Source organism: Pararge aegeria, chromosome 23 (genome assembly GCF_905163445.1).
Source record: "Pararge aegeria chromosome 23, ilParAegt1.1, whole genome shotgun sequence".
Classification (NCBI taxonomy): domain Eukaryota; kingdom Metazoa; phylum Arthropoda; class Insecta; order Lepidoptera; family Nymphalidae; genus Pararge; species Pararge aegeria.
The window spans coordinates 12,335,014-12,358,519 of NC_053202.1; the positions used below are offsets into that span (position 1 = coordinate 12,335,014).

Sequence of the window (23,506 nt, forward strand, 5' to 3'; positions counted from 1 at the left end):
TATCTTATGATTCTAAAATCTAGCCACAAATAGAAACTACTGTCAGATAAAATAGCATTAAAAGTGGAAATAAAAGAATAGGTGGTAAAAGATTAGGTGTCATACCGTTTCGTGGAGGATTAGAACCCAGGACATTCCGGCACTTGTGCCACCAACAGAGGTAGTTAAAAATGAATTTAATAAATTGATTGATTGATAGCGGGCTCGAGATATAATCATCGCCTCACGCCTCCACACTCTCAATAGGTACATTTCAATTTTTATGTCACTCCATTTTAGGAAAGTAAATGATCGTATATTTCGATTACATAAGTTAATCTTGTACTCGCATTAAAGGAGAAAGAGTTCTTTGTTTACTACATGGAATTTTATAGAGATCTCAACCTACCGACGATTTTCGTAAATCTATTTTGAGAAGTCTATCCATCTATTTTACTCACCCGATCTTAGCACTCCTCTATTCAAAAGGCGGTCTAAATACGTCTGCCACTTCTTTGGTTATTAGTTACTATTGACAACGCAACAGCCTCTAGAAGAAAAACATATCTATTATAGCTTCCATCATCATCATCAGATCAACCGATTCACTTCCACTGTTAGACATAAGTCTTCTGGAGAGATTTCCAAACTCCGCGATTCTGGGCCGCTTGTATCCAGCGGCTCCTCGTGACTCGTTTGATGTCGTCTGCTCACCTGTTTACGGGTCGACAAACGCTGCGTTTACCGTTGCGGGGTTGCCACTCCAACAACTAGGAACTCCAACGTCCATCGGTTCTCCGATCCATGTGCCCTGCACATTGCCACTTCAGCTTCGTGACTCGTTGATCTATGTCGGTAACTTTAGTTTTTCTACAGATCACGAATATATTCCTAACGTACCCCTTTCCATCGCTCGCTGAGTGACTCTGAGCCTTCTTATGGGGCCCATACGTATTATAACTTTCACAAGGTGTTTAATCACATTTAGTACAGCGAGTTTATTATAAAAATTGATGAATTTCTTAATGAAAAGGCGCTTCGAAGCATTAGCTCCGCTCTCATATCCCGCAAGATAGAAAAATGAGTGTAAATGTTGATGATTTAGTTTAGCTTAGTTGAATAGTAGAGCTTATGGATAGGAGCAAAGTAACGCCACTTTGCGGACATCCATGATATGAACATTGACCTTCAGTCGCTACACTCCACGGATAACAAGGGAATCTGTGTGGTGCAATGAATAATTTCTTCAATCCTTATACTCCACACCAAACAGTTCTTCGGCAATGTACCCTCTACGCACGTTTTGCTCCGAAACCGGAGCATCCTAAGCTGTTGACTTTACAATGAATAATTGTTAAAGTTAACAATTATTTCAAATTACAAATTGTTTAAAGTGTTATCAATTATTTAAAGTTTCAAAAGCGCTTCTTTTAGCGCTAATTAATTTAGATTTTTTTTTCTACAAAGCTTCTTGCCGATGAGATGGTGGATTCACTTTCCGGACTTGGACTCGGACGGACTAATCACAGTATGAACCCGTTATTGCATTTTTTTTATGTCAATTCAAATACCGACATTAGCATTGAAAATTCTGTTTAGATTGTGCGTGTGGATTTAATATAATTCCGAACCCCTTAGAGGTTAGCCCGCTACCATATTTGACTGGATAATGACGTACCACCAGGTATAAAGAAGGCGGAAACAGCAATGATCATAGTAGTGCAAGAAAATAAGCATACTGAGACGACAAAGCATGTTAAACGTTTTAAATTATCAGTGCCTTTTAAAGTCAGCTATTTGAATTAATTTTTATACTTATTCTTAAAGCATTATAAAAACTGATACATAAGACGTGAGTTAGACCTAACCTAATCAAGTCAAAATAATCTCAGTTTTAATGGCCAGCCATTATAAATGATCGAATGTAATGTCTAGGCATTCTAAACTCTGCGATTTGCATAATAGCTGAATACCTAACTTTTTATCTCTATTTAAAAACGGTTAACTTTGATTTATAGCTGTGTAGATTCACAGACAGATGGTCGGGCGTTGTCATATAGATATAAGTCGATATGACGATGAGATTTATTGATAGAAAGTGTGTCCGTAACACCCATGTTCTGGTAAAACTTTATTTTGTACTTGCATTTACGCAATATGCCGTGCGATTAGGGCTGTCGTGCTTTTTTGTTTTAATTCACGTTCATTAACAAGCGGTGATAGCTCAGTGGGTAGGACTTCGACTTCACTTTCGTTGGAGCGAGTTCGAATCCCGGAACACACCTCTAAGTTATGTGCGTTTTAAGCAATTATATAAATATATATTTTTAAACTGCACCAACCCGTTCCTGCGTTTTTTCCTAACGTCAAAGGTTGTCTGGAAGAGATTGCTTTAGTGATAAGACCGCCTTTGCACGCTCTATTTTATTTTCTAAGTTTCTTCTGTATTTGTGTTTAATTTGTATAAACTGTATGTGTGCAATAAAGACTTCAAACAAACAAACAAACAATTAAAATATCACTTGCTTCAACGGTGAAGGTAAACATCGTGAGGGAACCTGCATACCTGTAGGAGTTCTTGATTATGTTCTCAACGGTGTGTGAAGTCCACCAATCCGAAATGAGCCAGCGTGGTGGACTATAGCCTTAACCCCTTCTCATTGTAAGAGGAGACTCGGGTCTTGTAGTAGGCCGGCAATGGGTTAGTATGATGACAGTAATATTATAAAGAGGATAAATAATTACATTTTTGTTAACTATAAATTGATATTTGTCAGATATTTTATTAAGTTAAACGATTCAAATAAAATAAAATAAATAAAAAATAAATAAATATACTACGACAACACACACATCGCCATCTAGCCCCAAAGTAAGCGTAGCTTGTGTTATGGGTACTAAGATGACTGATGAATATTTTTATGAATAATATACATAAATACTTATAATATACATATAAACAGCCAGACACTGAAAAACACTTATGTTCATCACACAAACATTTTTCCAGTTGTGGGAATCGAACCCACGGCCTTGGACTCAGAAAGCAGGGTCGCTGCCCACTGCGCCAGTCGGCCGTCAAATATTCAAAGATACCTCCCCTGTGTCATTATCATAAGTACGTACAAGTGATTGCGATAAAAAAAATACGTGTAGTACAGAGTAACTCGAGACGATCTGGCTGGCGTAGTGGTGAACCCTCAGCGCTTTTATAAGAAGTACTGGATCTCCGGCGGGGGTTATTTGGAATTTAAATATACTCAACTTACTCTGGTCTGGTTTGGTGGCATTGGTTACCACCCTACCGAGAATTACGTGCCGCTAATCGATTCAGCGTTCTGGCACGATGGCACTTAGAAACGGAATTGAATTGGAGTTATAGGTTTAAAGTAACTGCCACACCGTCACTAACACTCAGGCGAGAAAGCAGCAAAAGACTAACTTGTAGTGGATTAAAAAAAACGACTATACAAAAAAAAACACATCATTCCATCGATCTGTTTCTGCGTGAACACACGACAAATTAACAAAAAAAAAATCTCGATTTTAATATTAAGGTCAAAACTCTAATTGTCTCTACTTTATTAGACAGGAGATCTGTACTCATTTGTAAGACATTAAGAGCAACCCTGCCTGAGTCCAAGGCCGTGGGTTTGATTCCCAGAACAGCAATATGAATGTTTTTCAGTGTCTGGGTGTTATCTGTATATTATAAGTTTTTGTGTATATTATTCATAAAATATTCATCAGTCATCTTAGTACCCATAACACAAGCTAAACTTGCTTTGGGGCTAGATTGCGATTTACCTACGATAGAAGTTTTTTTTTTTTTTAATTCGGCGGGTTATTAGTATATAATAATAAAATTTTTGAAATTATGAATTTGAATATAAGAATAGATATATAATAGAACAGTAATATTTCTGAAGCAGAGAAAAACTTTCGCCGCTTCCTACCACTACCCACTAAAATTATTTATTAAAAAAAGCTGGAAATGAAACTGTATTAAGGTACTTTTCAGCTGGTATCAGCCCTATGGCCCGCCGAATTACCTAGTAGTTGAAAAATGAAAGTCCAAACGTAGCCGATACGTTGTTTATTGACTTTTAGTTTCGGCGATACTTTTAATTTTAAGTACTCACGTCTTTGTTTTTTATGACCCGCGTAGGAGGTGATGACGCTCGGAAATATTTTAACTAAGTAGGTAGGTATGCATGTTGTTATAAATTTACTTTTTTAGAGTTCTGTGAGTTTACAATTTCTGTATAGATTTGGAATCAAAGACCGGAGAATATTTTTTTCATTTGGTCTTAGTATGTTTTTTTCTGAATCCTACAACAAACCTATTGTAAGATTACCTATTAAGGATTATATAAACGATAAAAAAAGCTTTATTCGACTGAATACTGATCTAAGTATTGAAGGGTCAGTGAAAATAACACAACTTTCTTCTTTTAATATTTTAATTATAATTTTTCCTTTTTCTTCTTAATATTACACACTTTTTGTATTCGTCTTTCCACCTTCCCATCCACTACCCGACTGACCCGTCATCAACGTCGATGTCTATTTTTGTCGGTCCAATCACCCCACCGCCACCGTGGGTTGTGATTGGTCGATGTTTTTCTGCATCGATGTCATTGGCTGGTTTCATTAAAATCAGCCAACTAACCATCTAATAATCTAATAAATATTCTTGACGTAGTTAAAATCAATAAAAGTAACAAGTTCTACATTCTTAAAGTAATAAAACATTTTTAAATAATTTATGTGGGATGACGGTGATTTAAAATCCGTATATTACCGAACCTAACAGTATGTTGTGCCTTCTTCTTAGAACAGTGCGCGTTTGGAACACCTCTGGCTTTGGTTTTGAGAATTTAAGAATTTTATTAATCGAAACACATATTAATTTAAGAAACTGGCATCATAAAAATGCCCATGTATTTACAGAGATAATTACCGGCAATTCCTACTGATTTTATACGTCACAAAATACGGAGATAAGTATGGCGGCGGTATACCTACAACTGATGGTCGGGGTCGTAAAGGACCTCTTATAAAGGGGAGAAGGTGGGGATATACTAGTAGTTGGGAACTCTCTCTTAATACGTCCGACTCGCTCTTGACCGGTTCTTTTAATTTAATGTATCATAACAAACACCCAATGTTATAGTTAGCAGGTACGGACAAGTGTGCAACCTCGTGGCAAGGTTAATGTCCAAGATCCACCGATAACACTAATTGTTATCTTAACTTATTACTTCACTTACTCATATTTCCTACATCCGCTCTTATATGTAAAATGTAGTTTTTTTTTTAAATAGTTAGAGAGAATCTCAATGAGAACACAATCCCTATCCCTCCCTACTAAACTAATCTTTATATATATATTTCTTGTGTGCGTGTGTATTGACATAACTCTGAACTCCTCCTAGACGGCTGGACCGATTTGAATGATTTTTTTGGTATACGTTTGGGTGGCACCCTGGATGGTTTAGATTCACAAATTAGCCCGACAGATGGCGCTGGGGTGCGCTAGTAATATTATAAATGTCAATGTAAGTTTGTTTGTTACGCTTTCACGCAAAAACTACTTAACCGATCCTCATGAAACTTTGTACACATATTCTTGAAAGTGTTAGAAGTTATATAGGATACTTTTTATCCCAACATTAAGCTCGGTTCCTTTGGAAGATTAGTGACGATTTTACACCATAACTCCGACAAATTATAACCGATTTAAATAATTATTTTTGCACTATAGAGCAATAATATGTGTGTTTGTATATATGTGTTTAATTTTGCCCTAACTTTGTGTAGATCTGATGTATGTGGTTGGAGATAGAGGACAGAACTCCTCAGCGGACAGCGTCTCATCTCAGAATGAGAACAGCTTCAGAAATTCACAATTCATTTAATTAAAGTAGGCTTAATATAAGGACCTTGAAACGTCAAGTATGTCGGTAAATAACTCAGCAGGTGCTCTTTGTTAACATAATTTTACAAGAAAAGCTTCACTACGAAAGTCATTACCCCGTGTTATGTTACCAGTGATGCTGAGTCATTACTTCTGCTGGGAATCGAACCGCGACCCGCAGACAGGGCGGCGGGGCGGGAGCTTGGGGCCACCTGTTGCGGCGCGGTGTTATGCAACAGCGAGCCAAAACAGGAGACTTTGACGTTTCTCGAAAGTTTATTATAATAATAATAAGTTTTTATTTCAATAGTAGCCCATATGCATTGAAATTATCATTTGAAAGAAATACAATTCACTGACTTTAAAAGGAATACAAATTAAATTAAATACAATCATAAAAACAATGACATAATCACAAAATAACAAAACAATGTTATTTTGTGAGCCCATGTATGATCATATATGTGAAAGTCCTGAACTTTTCAATTTATATCCAGGAAATTTGAAATTATGGCTATCAATACCTATAAATATTAATAATGGTTTGTTTCACAGTAAAAAAAAAACCCCTAAATGCACAGAGACATGAATTTGGTAGTTTGTATTTTTTTATGAAGTGTACGAAAGGATATTTTTAATTCCACCCACGAAAAAGCGAAATGGGGACTTGTATACTTATAAATAAATTTAAACTGGAGTATTCCTGACTAACACTCTACTACACACACTATAGTATTATTGATGGATGAATTTTATCAGGGGAAGCTTAAATATCGATAGAGAACATAAACAATTTTATTTTAAATTTTTGTCTGTCTGTCTATCTGTTCGCGCAATACGCGGAAAATACTAGACGGATTTGATTGAAATTTGGTAAAGTTATAGCTGATACTCTGAATATTATACATTTTTAGTAGTACCTAGTAGAGTTTTTTGTGAGCTCATACAGGTAAGTACTACTGCTACGCCCACTGTCGTCATAATCATTTCTGCAGCCAAGCAGCCTTTTTGTTGAAGGGATTTTTGAAGGAATCCGTATATAATAAGTATTCATGAATATTTATCATAAATATGTTCATCACTCATCTCAGTACACATAACACAAGCTACGCTTACCTTGGGGCTAGATGGTGATATATGTTTTACACAACACCTACGCTTAGGTTGATGGACACCTCTGTATGACGTGTTCCCTCTATGTCCCTGCAAAGTGTTGCTACTGATGAATACATGATATAGCGAATAATATATATTTTTTTTATTTAAGTTGCAATCTCAACTCTACCAGTAGTCAGTACACAAGACAGCAAGTTTAAGATTACAAGTTGTACATAGATGATATACCAGATCCCTACCCCGCGCAACATTCTCACTGATAAAGTTATTTTACAACAAAATTCTTTAAGGTTGCTAACGGCTGATTGGCGCAGTGGGCAGCGACCCTGCTTTCTGAGTCCAAGGCCGTGGGTTCGATTCGCACAACTGGAAAATGTGTGAAGAACATGAATGTTTTTCAGTGTCTGGGTATTTATATGTATACTATAAGTATTTATATTATTCATAAAAATATTTATCAGTTATCTTAGTACACATATCACAAGCTACGCTTACTTTGGGACTAGATGGCGGTGTGTGTATTGTCGTAGTATATTTATTTTATTTATTATTTAAATGTCTGGTCCACTCTGTTATATCGTCAAACCACTTCTTTCTCCTCCTAGGTGCTCTTTTTCCGGTAATTTTGCCTTCAAGGAAATGGAGTTTAGTAGAGACAAATTGCGCTGTTATCCGTGTAAACATAAGCTCCGTTTTTTTTTTATTAGTAATATTTATTCATAGTATTTTGAAACAAAACTTTGTGTAAACATAGAAAATAAAGAAATTTTTAAGCGGAAGTGCTATTTTTAAATAAATGACTAGAAAACAAAGTTATTTACAACATTATTTGCAAGCAATGAGGTGCTTTGATCTTTTAAATTGGATCAGTTCCATGTTTCAATTAGTGAATTCAAAACTTAACTAATTTGGCTCCTTGTAATATTTTTCGTAGACCCATTTTAGTGGAATAAAAATAAAATTACCTTTGAATAAACTTATAAAAAATTTTTGCTTATTAGTTAGGCGTGATTGTAATTTAAATAAAGCAGTAGTCCTAACTTTATGGAAAAAAAACCTTTAAAAAAACTTTTATTAAAAATCGGTTTGGAGCAATTGAATAGCTCGCTACGGTTTAACGCAGTCCGGAAGCTTTCACACAACGCTCCCGGGCGAAGCTCCCATCACTCTGTGTAGATGCGACGCGGCGAGCGCACGGCTTGTTAACTGCACGTTCCCTCGAACCTCACGAGTAGTTGTGTATGAAAGTTTACGTATCGAATACCTGTTACAGAACATTCAGTGCGTGTATAACTAGTGTTTGACTTTTGTGTGTGTGATTTTAGACTATTCGTTTATACGGATTTAAGTTTTTCATTGGAAAAATAATGTAAGTTTTATTGAGCATTTATCGTTTTTATTGCCAGTAAGCTTTAAGACTGGTAAAAAGGCATATTTTAATTTCGGCATCGATGGTATAGCTTGGTTGGTTAAGCGAGAGAGTCGCAGGTTGATATCCTGGCGGTTCCAAAATTGCTATAGTCCTATGCATGTTAAAAAAAAAACCTCTTTTCTCGCGTTCGTATATCGAACCTTTTTTAAAGTCAACAGTTATATTTACAGTCATACACATTTAAAAATATATATAAAAGTTCGCTTTAACAAGAAATTATTTTATTTAAAAACCTGAACTAAAATTCTTTTCAACTAATTCTATGTCAAAAATCAAGTTGAGTCGTTGCTTATCTAGGACGCAAAACAAGGATAAACATTTATAATATTAGTATGGAGTATGGATATGGGCACTTGTAAAAAGGTAAAGACTGTATGTTAGTTGCGACTCTACCACTAACATACTGTGACTGTATGTTAGTTGTGTTGTGGTTCAAAAGACAGATTCTACTTTGACGAACTTGGAAAACAAAAAAACCTTTATTTCAATCAGACAGAAATATTTTAGCAGGGGCACTGAATGGGCTGTCGGCATGACTCGAACTTTTCGCATGTTTTTATTCAAGAGGAAACCTGCATGCCTGTGGTTTGTCCATTATTTTGACGGCCGAGTGGCGCAGTGGGCAGCGACCCTGCTTTCTGAGTCCAAGTTCGTGGGTTCGATTCCCACAACTGGAAAATGTTTGTGTGATGAACATGAATGTTTGTCAGTGTCTGGGTGTGTATCTGTATATTATAAGTATTTATGTGTATTATATTTATAAAAAAATATTCATCAGCTATCTTAGTACCCATAACATAAGCTACGCTTACTTTGGGGCTAGATAGCGATGTTTGTACTCTCGTAGTATATTTATTTATTTATTTATTTATGCTGTAAAAGTTGTGTGAAAAAAAACTTTATTCAATTTAATTCACCTATTTCAAGTAAGCCCAGTTTATAAGAACTTTTGAAATGTCAAGTCAGTCTGTTTGTTGTGACTCTACAACCGATTCGAAAGGCAGATTCCAACGAGAAGAGCCGGCAAGAAACTCGTTCTGAGAGAAGACTCGTGCCCCGCAGTGGGCCGGAAATGAGTTTAGAATGATGAGAGACTATAAGACACATTTAGTTTTACTTTTGTCTGAAATTGTTTATTGGGATGAGGCTTCATCATCATATCAACCCATTACCGGCCCACGACACCTGTGAGGCCTGGTCACCTCCCACAATGAGAAGGGCTTAAGGCCGTAGCCCACCACGCTGGCTCAGTGCTTACTGGTGGACGCCACACGCCTTTGAGAACATTATGAAGAACTCTCAGGCATGCAGGTTTCCTCACGATGTTTTCCTTGACCGTTCCAGCAAGTTATATGTCAATAACTTAAAACGCACATAACTTTTCACGTTATAGGTTCGAACTCGGTCCCCCGAAGGAGAAGTCGGAGTCCTAAGTACCCAATGCGCTATCACCACTTGCCCACTGAGTATTCATAGACTATACTAAAATAAAGAAAATTGTCTGTTGGAGCTCTTTTGAAAAGTCAAGAATGTATTTATGTTTGGACCACTGGTTTGGTTTGCTCTATCGAAAAGCCGGCAAGACACTCTGATGTTCTTCTTTTCCACCGGCTAAGTTTTATTTGAAAGCAAAGTCGACTGTTTCTTTATAGAATTCTAAACCGAAAACCCACGATTGTATCCCTCAGGAGTTTCTAAAAAAAAACTAACAGAATTCTATTTTTTTTAAGTTAAACAATAAAGCCTCTAAATACTAACTTTCGTCTCTAGTTTCAGCCCCGTAAGGTTGGATTACCTCCTAAGGAAAATTTTCCTTCAAACTTAAATCTTCAGCAGTCGATTGCGTACCTCACTGTTAGAGAGTAGATACTTTTTAAGTTCAAAGTAACTAAAAAGTTATTTTAGATCTCCACTGGCGCAGTGGTGAGAGCTGTAGACATTTAAGTGGGAGGTTACGGGTTGATTAAAGTCATCATCATCATCATCATGTCAACCAATCGACGTCCATAGGACTGCTGGACATAGGTCTTTTGTAGGGAGTTCCACAATACACGGTCCCGGGCCGCTTGCCTCCAGCGGCTCCCAGCGACTCGACTGATGTCATCTGTCCTCATTGAGGGCCGACCTACGCTGCGTTTACCGGTGCGGGGTCGCCATTCCAGCACCTTAAGACCCCAACGTCCATCGGTTCTCCGAGCTATGTGCCCTGCCCATTGCCACTTCAGCTTCGCGACTCGCTGAGCTATGTCGGTAACTCTAGTTCTTCTACGGATCTCCTCATTTTTGATTTGATCACGTAGAGATAATCCTAGCATAGCTCTCTCCATCGCCCGCTGAGTGACTATGAGCCTTCTTATGAGGCCCATAGTTGGCGGCCATGTCTCAGTTCCGTAAGTCATCACATGTCATGATTAAAGTAATCATAGTTTATATAAAACGTAAGGTTATAGAAAAATCCTGTTATAATATTAAGGATTACGTGTATGATAAAAAAGCTTGGGTATGAGTTGCTTTAAATTCATAGCTAAGCATTAACTAGACTGTGAGATGGTTATAACAAAAAAAAAAGTTTGTTGTGGGCTCTTCTTAGACCAGGGTGCGTTTGGAACCCTCCTAGCTTTAGTTTTAAGTTAACGAATGCATATCACCATCACTAACATTAATGTAACAAGTTAAATATATGAACGCTTCATAAGTGCCTGTAATAAGGTCTACATTTTTGAATTTTAATTTGAATTTGAATGCCCCGGTAATTTGTAAATTCGTTTTTTCTGAATATTCTTTTGTCTGTTCTGGTGGGAGACTTGCCGTAGCTATTTACTACCCCACGGATTAAGACATGCAGCCATGTTTCGCAGCATTCTGGTACGGTGCTGCATGGAAATCAATTAGGGGTAAAGGCCTAACACAACTGCCGTAACAACAAGTTAGCCCGCTATCATCGTAGATTGCGTTATTACCACTAGCTAGCATACTCGCAACGTGAGTTTTATGAGTACCCATTATCTCGTCTATCGCTATAGAAAAGATACAAGAAATGCAGTCAAGGCCTAAACGATAACTATAAAGAATTAAAGTTCTGTTTACCCTATTCTCACAGATAGAGGAAATTTGACGCATAACAAACCGAAATGTGTCTACCCTGTGGCTACATAATTGGTCACTGGTCACTGTGGTACCTATAAAAACCCATATAAATATAAACATGAACATGTTTCCATTCAATGCATCGCCTTGCATTGCATGCCTGTTTTTGTATTGCCTGCATTTCAACTCTATATATACAACAACAACGTGTAAATGATAACCATAATAATACTTTAGAGGCTTTAGGGGTACATTATTTACTGTCTCTGGACTTATCTGTGAAACCGAAACCGAAATTGCCATAGTTTTTACCGAAAGAAATCAGATACAGCCCTAATATCACATGCAAAAGTACAATCAAGTGACTCCTGCTACGTTATTATGTACGCGTCGCGTAGCGTAGGTACTATGCACGTGACGGTCTTTTATCTTCAATAGGGTTGTCATAAGTAAACATTAGTTTATATGGAAAAATTAATGTTTCTTTTGATTTAATATTTTTACATGGTGATTCCTTACGAAATATACTTATGCACCGTACATCAGTATTTCGTAATTCCGTAACACGTTGTATAAAAGAAAATTCCCCAGTTGTTGTTCGATCTCAGGAAAAATGTATAAAATTCGAAAGAAAGTCGTAAACATAAACGGCGGCCCCGGTGGATGTAGAAAGTCATCGCTGGACCGGTTGATTGAATACCCCATAAGGCCGCGAGCACTGGCCACCATGCCTCGCCGTGTCTGACAGGTTGCTTTTTATAGTTTTATTATGGGAATCGGTGAAAGTGACGACCGAATTAAATCATACATCCTTAAAAAAACATTACATTTTACTACAGGCTACGCGGTACTCCGTACGGGTAAAATTTTAGGTTTTACGTTACATAATCAGTCTTCAAAATTCCAAGCTTAAGAAAAGTCTGTAAAAGTCCCATTAAAATCGATTCAGCTTTTTCGAAGATAAGTGCGAACAATAATCTAATTATCAATAGTTTAGTGTGTATGAAGCTTATTTAACAATATTTATTTGCATGCGATGTTGCTATAATTAAAGACAAAAGTCGAAAGTCAAAAAGTTCGAGTAGGTAGATTTTTGATGCACTTTTGATGCGGACATAACATACAAAATGCACAGAATTAAGAATATACAGAAACCGTGTCCACGACTAATATTGAGACATCAAAAACCACTCCACTTTAGTAGTGTTGCTCAAACAGGCGTTTAGTCACTTCATTCCATTTAGCAGTGGACAGTATTTATTTTATTACTGATCTGAATAATCACCGTAAGAGTTAGTTTATGAGCCACCAAAATTCCCCGGGTGTGAAGTTAGACGAACGCGGGGCGTTTTCACTGTTTTGTACACTATGAACTGCATACCCCCTTGCATTGCCTCTATCTAGTCGTATTTTTTAATGAATGTGTTGATATGGGTATTTTTCCGAACCTAATGAAATGTAGTCCAAAGCATTCGATTGCGTTGAACACAAAACGTTGTTATTAAAACTAAGCCACTATGGCATCAAAAACGTTGCACTCAATTTAATTGCCTCTTATCTAAGTGATAGAATTCAAAGGGTATGCGTAAAAGACATAAAGTCTAAGGGATCATCTACCTTAAAGGGTGTCCCACAAGGCTCAATTTTGGGTCCCTTATTGTTTCTGGTGTATATAAATGATCTGCCACACCATGTCAGGGGCACTTGTGAGATTGTACTGTTCGCAGATGATACATCTCTCATTTTTAAGACTGATAGAAACAAAGATAATTTTGACGACGTAAACCGTGCTTTGTCACATGTGTCAAACTGGTTTACTGTTAATAATTTACTTTTAAATGCAAAAAAAAAACCAAGTGTTTGGAATTTGTTTTGCCTAACATAAAAAAAATTTATAAAAACATCATAATAAATGGAGAAACACTTAAAATAGAAAACTCCACTGTTTTTCTAGGAGTGACCTTAGATTGTAAGCTACAGTGGGGTACCCATATAGAAAGCCTAGCGAGTAAACTCAGCTCAGCTGCATATGCAATCAGGAAAATTAGACAGCTTACCGATGTAGAAACAGCTAGGCTTGTTTATTTCGCATACTTTCACAGTATTATGTCCTATGGGATCTTGCTGTGGGGAAAAGCTGCAGATATTGAAAGTATGTTTATACTACAGAAAAGAGCCGTACGATCAATATATAAACTTGGATCACGCGAATCAAATTAAAAAAATCTAAATCGAAACAGCATTTTCTGAGATTAGCGCGTTCAACCAAACAAACTCAAGAGCTTGATAATATTTCAACTATGCCTATCTAAAAAAACCACATTTATCTAAAACTCCGTTGCGCGGATTTTGAAAGACAAATCCGGAAAATATAGCTAAGCTATCCGGTAGGAGCTGTTGGCTTTTCCGGGATAAAAATAAGCCTATAAGCTATTCAAGGATGGTATGCATGCATTCGATCGTTGTCGCACATGCCTTGTGACGTTCGAATATTGTCGGAGATGAAGGACATATCTGAGAACAGTTATGTCCTTTATCTCCGTCAATATTTATCAGATCATCATTAAAATTAGACAATACATGCTTAAAGTATATTTTTTCAAACAAAAAAAGAAGAACAAATTTAACGGAGGTATGAAGTAATTGATAAAATATTTCATCCCATTTCCCGGAGGAAACTTACTGTTTATCGGGATAAAAAGTATCCTATATGTTGGCCCGGAATATCAGCTACAATTAAACCAAATTTTATTTGAATCCGTTCAGTAGTTTTCATGTGATGACCGGACAGACAGACAGACAGACAAAAATTAAATAAAAATCTGTTTTGGACTCAGTATCGATTATAAAGCATGAATTGCTCTAACTTCTTAGCTCAACATTAACTAGAATGTGAGATGGTGATAACAAAAAAAAACCTAGCTAAGCTTCTTAGATCAGGGCGCGTTTAGAACCCTCCTAGCTTTAGTTTTAAGTTAACGTGTTAAATGTATGAACGCTTCATAAGCGCCTGTAATAAGGTCTACATGAATAAAACATTTTTGAATTTGAATAAGCTAAGTATGGAAGGATTTCCAAAATGATAAACATATGAATAGAGGCTAGAGAGCGGTGAAACTGCTTTGGCAGACTTGTAAAACAGGTCATTATAACCACACCTTCGAGTGCATGGACCTAGGTGCTTGTAAGTACGTGTTTTTATGGTTTCCGGAAAGGAAATTCGATATTGAGTTATTTCATATTATACTTAACCACAAACAAGTTCCCTTTTTTACCCGGCTTAGGGAGGATAATGTGTTTAACAGTCTATGTATGTATAGATGTTCTAGTTAAGTCTTTATGGGGTCTATTTTATTAATTTCAATGTCGTTGGCTTCTTCTCAGTGATATAACAGTCCAAAATGCACGAAGAAAAAAAATATAAATTGGAGAGAAAATGTGAGTTGGACATCAAACAGCTATTGATATTTAAATTGTTACTGTGGGACATTAAAAGTTACACTAAATTACTAAATTCAATCCAATTTGATCGTAAAAGGATTTAAAGAGAAAATATTTTATGTTACTGATTCACAAATGATAATACTCTGTCATTCAGCGAATAATATTAACATTTGTGAATACACAAATTGTCTTTTATTGAATTATTAGACAATGAATTTAAATAATTATCGGTTTATGATAATTTAAACTCCATTTTATTTTATTAATTTCGTGCAGTTATTTTTTAATAGAAATGTCTAGAATGCAGAATAGGGCGTTAAATATTTTATGGATTAAAATTATTTATTAAAAATGTACGAGAAATGTGGACAACCATCGGTTTTAATAGAGACTTTATTACATCTATGGAAAATAGTAGGTCCATTTCCCAAAAAATAAAAGGAAAAACGACTTTGACTTTGAGTAGTTTTTCATCATCATCACATACACAAATTGATGTCCACTGCTGGACGTACTCTTAGGTCTTTTTTAGGGAGTTCCAACGGTCTTTTGCCGGTGCAGCGGCTCCCAGCGATTCGTTTGGTGCCATCCATGCACCTCGCAGCGTTGGGGTAACAACGCTGCGTGTAGCGGTGCGAGGTCGCGGGCCGAAAGGTACTTGACCCGTTCAGTTATACTTGATCGTATTTCATCTCATTATGAATACATAACTGACCTTTACGGAACTGTTGGATAACATTCTTTTAACAAACACTCGGATTCGTGTATTGAGTTAAGTGGTAGTACATGTAATAGTTTTGTAACTGTACAAGGGGTCAGTCGAGATAAAAGAAGATTTACATTTTGGCATAAATACGGTTCATATTATTGTACTAGCGAACCCTCGAAACTTCGTCCGCGTATGAGTCAATCGAGAAGCTAGAATAGATCTGATGCTAACATCATAATCATCGTGACTAGCTATCTACCTACTATTATTTTACGTTGTATAATGAGTTAGTGAGTTGTCATTATTTTAGTTGATCCATACATACATCCATCCATCCATTTATCTTCAGTTAATAGTACTTGTATCTGACGGTAATACTTTCTTTGGCAATGCAATCCAACTAATTAAAGGACAAACAAACATACTTGTATCTGTTGGTAATACTTTCTTTGGCAATGCAATCAAACCAATTCAAGGACAAACAAACAGACATTCTTGTATCTGACGGTAATACTTTCTTTGGCAATGCAATCAAACTAATTAAAGGACAAACAAACATACTTGTATCTGTTGGTATTACTTTCTTTGGCAATGCAATCAAGCCAATTCAAGGACAAACAAACAAACATACTTGTAGATACAAGTATGTTTGTATCTTATTATCTGATTGGTTCTTATATTTACTACTACGTAGAACTACTGTGGGAGAGAAAGAGATAGCCATGTCTCTGCTCTCATCTCCACTATTGCTTGGTGTAAGAAAGTGTTTCAATTTCATCTGTATTCTGTATTCTAGTTTAAAAACTGAAACAATAGACACTCAAATATGGGAAACTGATAGACTTTTTGCCTCCATGCCATAAACAAAAACACAGAGCAACTCGAATACAATTTCTCATTTAATTTCAATATGCATTATTTCTGCAGGGTTGTCACCATGCACAATAATCTTTCTTATATGATGATATCTGTATAGCTTTTAAACCAATTTTCAACAATAGGTTATCAATAAATATTTTTCAGTGTATATCTTCTGAAACTTCTTTTTTCTTTGGTGTACAATAAAAGTGTATTCAATCATTCATTAATTTCTTTCATAGTAGAGAGAGGGAGACCCACCATGCTGCATGCTTTTAACGATCTCCCTGGTGTTACCGTGTGCGCTGTGAATCTAAGTAGGAGGTCCCGGGTTCAATTCCCGGCAGGGGAATCTGAGAATTTAAAATTTCTGAATTTTCTCTGGTCTGGTCTGGTGGGAGGCTTTGGCCGTGGCTAGTTAAAACCCTACCGACAAAGACGTTCCGCTAAGCGATTTAGTGTTCCGGTGCGATGTCTCGTGGAAACCGACTAGGGGTATGACCAGTGGCGTGCATTTCATACATGCACAAAAGCACTGCATACCCAAATTAATTTATATAAGTCGTATTGGAGGGGAATTTATCCATTTTATGCCATGTACTGGCTTTATGCATACCCTGTTCAAAATCCTGTGCACGCCACTGGGTATGACTCCAACACTTTCTAACAGGTAAGCCCGCTACCATCTTAGACTGCATCATCACTTACTAGGTGAGATTGCAGTCAAGGGCTAACTTGTTTTGAAATAAAAATAAATGCTACTGCAATGCCGATTGGTGGGCTTTTAACGATTGTAATCACATATTTGTACGGATAACCGAGACAGCGGCTTAGTGGGCTTTGATCACTAAATCAAAGCCCGAACGAACCCAAGGACTAGTTACCTGTAGTTGAGCACGTTAACTACTAATTATCATCTAATCGTAGTAGTGATACCGGTAAATCTTTAGGAGATTTTGACTTTACAAAAAATAGAGAACCTGGGTTTATATTGGTAAAGAGCAACTGATGAGTTTTTTGCCGGGTTGTCCTCGGTGAAATCTGCCAACAAAACTAATGGTAGAGTCACTACAAATAAACAGGCTTGACATTACAAAAGTATGTAATTTTGAACCTATTAATGCCTGAGTTTAAAGAATATGTTAAAAAACATTTATCACAGCGCGGTTACTGAACAATTGAATGATGAATTACTTATTGACACCCGTTTGGAGGCATCCAGCTCCGCTTTCATCTATCACAAGATAGATAAATGAATGTTAAAATGTAAAATGTAAACATTTGATGCTGGAAAAGAGAAACTGCTGAGTTTCTTGCCGACTTCTTCTCGGTAGAATCTGCCTTCCGAACCGGTGGTAGAGTCACTAAAAACAGAGAGACTTGATGTTTCAAAAGTGCTTATATTAGGCCTACTTGATATAAATGCCTTTTTGAATTTTATGGGTGTCCACCAATCAATTAAGATTTTTGATAGAGATCATGAAGCGACAACCCTATGAATTAGATGACAAAAACGATATCACGATACTTCTCATAGTAGCATCACAATGTTTGTTCTTCGGTTGTTCCGTTACGCTCCCATGCCACACATAATGCTAACGGAATCGCGATTACTCCAAGTCATCACCGCTTTTTTGGCACAGTTCAACCTGCAAGGCGGAAACGCAGCTTGCGATTTGATGTAGCTTCCTGCTGGCTCATCTCGGCGGGAAACGCATTCTAAACAAGTGGATATACCATTGACTATGACGTGGCATATGAAACGTTAAATCTGAATGTTTGTAGTGACTCTACCGCCGGTGCCGAAAGCAGACTTACCGAGAAGAAGCCGGCAACAAACTCTTTTTAAACAACATATCTATAATAATTGTTATTTTGACCAGTGCTGGGCATTAACTAATCTGATCATCAAGAAATTCATCCTTATCCCATAGAAACCTTCAAATAAAGGTAGATCGAAAATTACTTTGGGAATACTCAAGTCATCATATCAAACACTGGATGCCCATAAGTAAAGACGTCACTTTCGGGGGGCCGAGTTCGAATCCCAGCACGCACCTCCAACTTTTCTAAGTTATGTGCGTTTTAAGTAATTAAAATATCACTTGCTTCAACGGTGAAAGAAAACATCGTGAGGAAACCCGCATACCTGAGAGTTCTCCATCTCCAAAGCGTGTGAAGTCCACCAATCCTCTTCCCCCCCATTTATTATATTACCATCATCATATCAACCCATTACTGGCCCACTACAAGGCACGGGTCTCAGTCCGCTGGCCCAGTGCGGATTGGTGGATATACAACAGTACTCGTAACTATATATAAATAAACAAATAAGTAACTACCCATCTAAATCCTAATAGGACAAACGTTTCCCGCGCGATTTGTTTAAAACGCGAGCCAGTAGGAAATAAAAGATTCATGTTCAGGTACAGAAATTTATCTTTTGAGCAGTAGTTAAAAGTTTGGGCAACTTGTTTCAATATGTAATTCATTATAATTATTTTTTACAGATTTCAAAGGTTAAATAAGAACACACAAAAATCAGAATAATGGGCTAGGAATATTAAAATACCCGGCAAAAATGAACGAGAGTAGAGAAAGAATTCGACGGGAGAGGGAGCGAGAAAAGAACACATACACCTCTCCCCGTCTAGCTTTACGAAGAGTGCTGTTACTAGCTGAGGGTCGGCAGTTCAGGGAAGCGGCAGCCATCTTGTCGAGGCTGGGACCTGGGGTGCTTCACAGCGTAGCCTCGGAGTTGCCGATAGATTTGCTGATAGAAGCTCTGCCACATTCAGCTCATCTCCTCGAAACACTTTTGAACAGGTAAGAATTAAGTAAGAGTATACTAAATATATAAGCGGTGATAGCCAAGTCATCACATAATCATACTTGATATTTTCAAAGTTCATATGGTACAAAATTATGTTTATATAGACGTGACGTCATAATTTTGAATTCGGCGTTTTACCTGTCATGGCGGATCGCTAGATATTGCACTTTTGTTTATTGAAAATGAATACCAATCTCACTTCTCGTACAAATAAAAATAAGTTTGTCATAATACATAAATAAAAAAATAAAATAAATATACTACGACAATACACACATCGCCATCTAGCTCCAAACTAAGCGCAGCTTGTGGTATGGGTACTAAGATGACTGATGAATATTTTTATGAATAATATACATAAATACTTATAAAATACAGATGAACATCCAGATACTGCAAAAGATTTATGTTCATCACACACATTTTCCAGTTGTGGGAATCGAACCCACGCTTTTTTTTTTTTGATTCTTCATTTATTCGGGACTTTTCTTAACAATAACAATGTGAGCCCCATCGTTCCCTTTATGAAAATTAATACTTCCTTCTTCCCTTATCTTAACTTAAAATCTAATAGCATTCCGGCTACCTCTGAATAATGTGCCGAAAGGATCCATTGCTACATTCCCACATAATAAAGATTCATTTTAAATTAACATATTAATTGGTCTCTATGACAAATTTCACACTTACTTGGACTCAGAAAGCAGGGTCAATATTTTATTAGCGATTCTATGTTTCTGTCATCGAGTTGGATAGAAGCAGGCGTTACTTTGCCTGGAAATTCATGATATATTATGAAAAATAAGCTTAATTTGCTATACTCCGCAAAAAGCAGGATTCTCCTGCTTTGGTGCTGTATGGTGTAATTTATAATTTCTTCAATCCTTTGTCCTCATTGTAAAGTCAACATCTCCTGAGGATGCCGAAGATCTGATTGGTGTGGAGTATAAGGATTGAAGAAATTATAAATTACATAATACAGATTTTCCTGCTTTTCGCGGAGTAGGTGTAGCAAATTAAGCTTAGTTTTCATAATCTGTCATCATCCTTAGTCTGAAACAAGAGCGAACGACTCCAATGCCCTTTATACTGTGGATGATGAAGAGATGGTAGTAACCCCTTGTAAAGCTCGTGAGCACATCACCCCTTTCCAATTAGCCTTTTCCAATACCGCAGTTTGTAGATCTAGTCCGTTGCTATGTAGATGCATTGATTTTATTCACACACCACATTCTCGCTACAATGTTTACACATCGATTCAGCGGTACCACTTCAATAAGCATCTCTAATACGATAATGAGTAGAATCGCGTTTTGCGGCGTTGTATCGCCGCAGTTTAGCGATCTTACAGAAGAACTTTGTTGACTGCTGACGGGTTGTGTGATGATAAAAGCAGGCGTCAATTTATGCCCGTGATGTCTAATAGTCTAATAATGTTAGTATTAGATTGATTTTTGTGTGTATTATTTAATAAGTAGTTAACCCTGAATATAAATTTATTTTGTTCATTTATTTATTAAAACGTCCGAAGGTAAGCTGGTATAAAATGCTTTAGCATTGGACTTAATGTAACACACTACATTTGTAAACAGTTTTTTTGGTTGGGCAATAAAGTGAAAAATAATATATAAAACAGCCTTAATGTAAATGTGTAAGCAACTCAAAATAATTTTAACAGATATCCAGCCGTTGACAAAGTTTTGATTGGTTATATATATTATATTTAAGTTCAGCTTAATGCTAAAAAATCATTACATGTTACAAATTACCATTTAGAAAACAGCAAAATAAAGTACACTTAGCAAGTATTAAGTTTCACTTATAAAGTAAATTGCTATATAGGTCTAACCGATTTGGTGAAGTAAAAATTAAAGATGTATAGGTCCTATATCTATATATAATCCCATAGGTCCTTTGTGACCTTTCGCTAACCAAGCCATTTGCTATTCAAGTATAGAATATAATTTTATAGCAAATGGCTTGGTTAGCGAAACTTATATCAATTTGGGTTCAAGTTTTTACGAAGTTTAACGAAGGGCTAATTAAAACAAGGTTTTGCTATGCGATCTTATACTTAAACTGCACTTAGAATGAAATCGGGTCTGAGAGGTATTATGTGCTCACCCTACTGTACGATTGTGAAACCGTGGTACCTTCAATGAGAATGCATAACGGATATATTGGGTAAAAAAAGTATCGCACGAGTATTTATGTTTGCGGAGAAAATCGAGTTTAAATCGATGATTACAAGGTCAATGACTTTGTTCAGTGCGGTGGAAACTTGATTGGCTTCGGTATTCAGTCAACAGAGCCATCGACTGTACAGATATCTCGCGGAGTAATGGACTCGTAATGCAGAAATAACTTAGATCATCCTCAGCATTTTGTAATAAAAAATAATAATTATACTACGACAATACACACATCGCCATCTAGCCCCAAAGTAAGTGTAGCTTGTGTTATGGGTACTAAGATAACTGAAGAATATTTTTATGAATAGTATACATAAAGAAGAGGTGACAGCGCATCAGTTAGGAGTTTGACTTCACTTTCGGAAGGCCGAGTTCGAGTCCCAGCACGCACCTCTAACTTTTCTAAGTTATGTGCGTTTTCAGTAATTGAAATATCACTTGCTTTAACGGTGAAGCAAAACATAGTGGGGAAAACTGCATGCCTACATAACCTTCTCCGCACTTCTCAATCCGTACTGGACCAGCGTGTTGGACTACGGCGTTAACCCCCCGAGCTCTGTAGTGGACTTAATAATGGGTTGATAAATAATTAAATTACGTATATAAACAGCCAGATAGAAGCAAAGCTTTGATAATCTAGTGGTTAGGGCTTCGGCGGGACAGAGTTCGAACCCAGCACGCACTTCAAACTTGTAAGAGATATGTGCGTTTTTGATTAAAGCAATTTAATATCAATTGTCATAACGGTTAGGGAAAAAACATCGTGAAGAAACCTGCACGCATGAGAGTTCTCCATAATGTTCGCATGTTTGGTTTTATTATATTGTTGTTTGGTGTTATAATTAGACGGCCGATTGACGCAGTTTGGGTTCGATTCCCACTACTGGAAAATGTTTGTGTGATGAGCACGGATGTTTTTCAGTGCCTGGGTGTTTATATGTATATTTTAAGTACTTATGTATATTATTCATGAAAATATTCATCAGTCATCTTAGTACCCATAACACAAGCTGCGCTTACTTTGGGGCTAGATGGCGATGAGTGTATTGTTGTAGTATATTTATTTATTTAGGATAGCTAAGCCTGGTGTAAAATCGTCAAACACTTTCGTGCCCTCTCCCAACAGAACTGAGCTTAATTTTGGGATAAAAAGTATCCTTTATTACTTCTAATACCTTCAGGAATATGTGTACAAAGTTTCCAGATGATCGTTTTAGTAGTTTTTGCATGAAAGCGTACCAAACAAATTTACATTCACATTTATAATATTAGTAGGGATATTAGTAGGGATAGGGATAGGGATGTTTCAAAATTCAAAATTCATTTATTTCAAGTAGGCCTAATATAAGCACTTTTTAAACGTCAAGTCTGTCTGTTTGTAGTGATTCTACCACCGGTTCGGAAGGCAGATTCTACCGAGAAGAATTGCTCTTTTCCAACATCAACAATTTACATTTTGCATTTTAACATTAATTTTTCTATCTTGTGAGAGCTGAAAGCGGAGCCGGATGCTTCCAAGCAACCTTGTCATTAAAAAAATCATCAATCAGTTTGATATCTCTATCTTCAATTGGACCTTTTTTAACCGAGTGCGTGACGCAAACACGACGTAAAAAGACCAGTGGTTTCATATCATCGTCATCATTTTTCCACTGCTGGGCATAACTTCTATGACACGAGTGAGAGTTTTTAAAGCATATAAATTATAACCCTCAACAGAGCTCTGATGCGTGTTGTCAAGCAAGCTATGACATATTGAAAATGGCTTGTCAAGCAAGCTTTGACATAATGAAGCTTTGACATATTTGACATATACATAGGTAAGCGTGTAAGCACTGATAGTCTAGGGTAAGACTTCGCTTTAAATTTCGGCGGAACTAAGTTCGATTCCAGACACGATTAGTTTCTAGAGTAAGTTTTCAAGGCGAAGGACGTG

General features: G+C 36.7%; 1 protein-coding gene across 1 annotated transcript in view; it reads left to right on the top strand.

Moving 5' to 3' along the window:
- The first annotated feature begins 8,206 nt into the window (after positions 1 to 8,206).
- Positions 8,207 to 23,506, top strand: part of LOC120634304 — a 48,903-nt gene continuing 33,603 nt past the window's right edge. The window contains exons 1-2 of the mRNA XM_039904796.1: positions 8,207 to 8,384; positions 19,056 to 19,371. Of these exons, the coding sequence (XP_039760730.1) occupies positions 19,127 to 19,371 (245 nt within the window). The 5' untranslated portion in view covers positions 8,207 to 8,384; positions 19,056 to 19,126. The remainder of the gene's footprint in view (positions 8,385 to 19,055; positions 19,372 to 23,506) is intronic.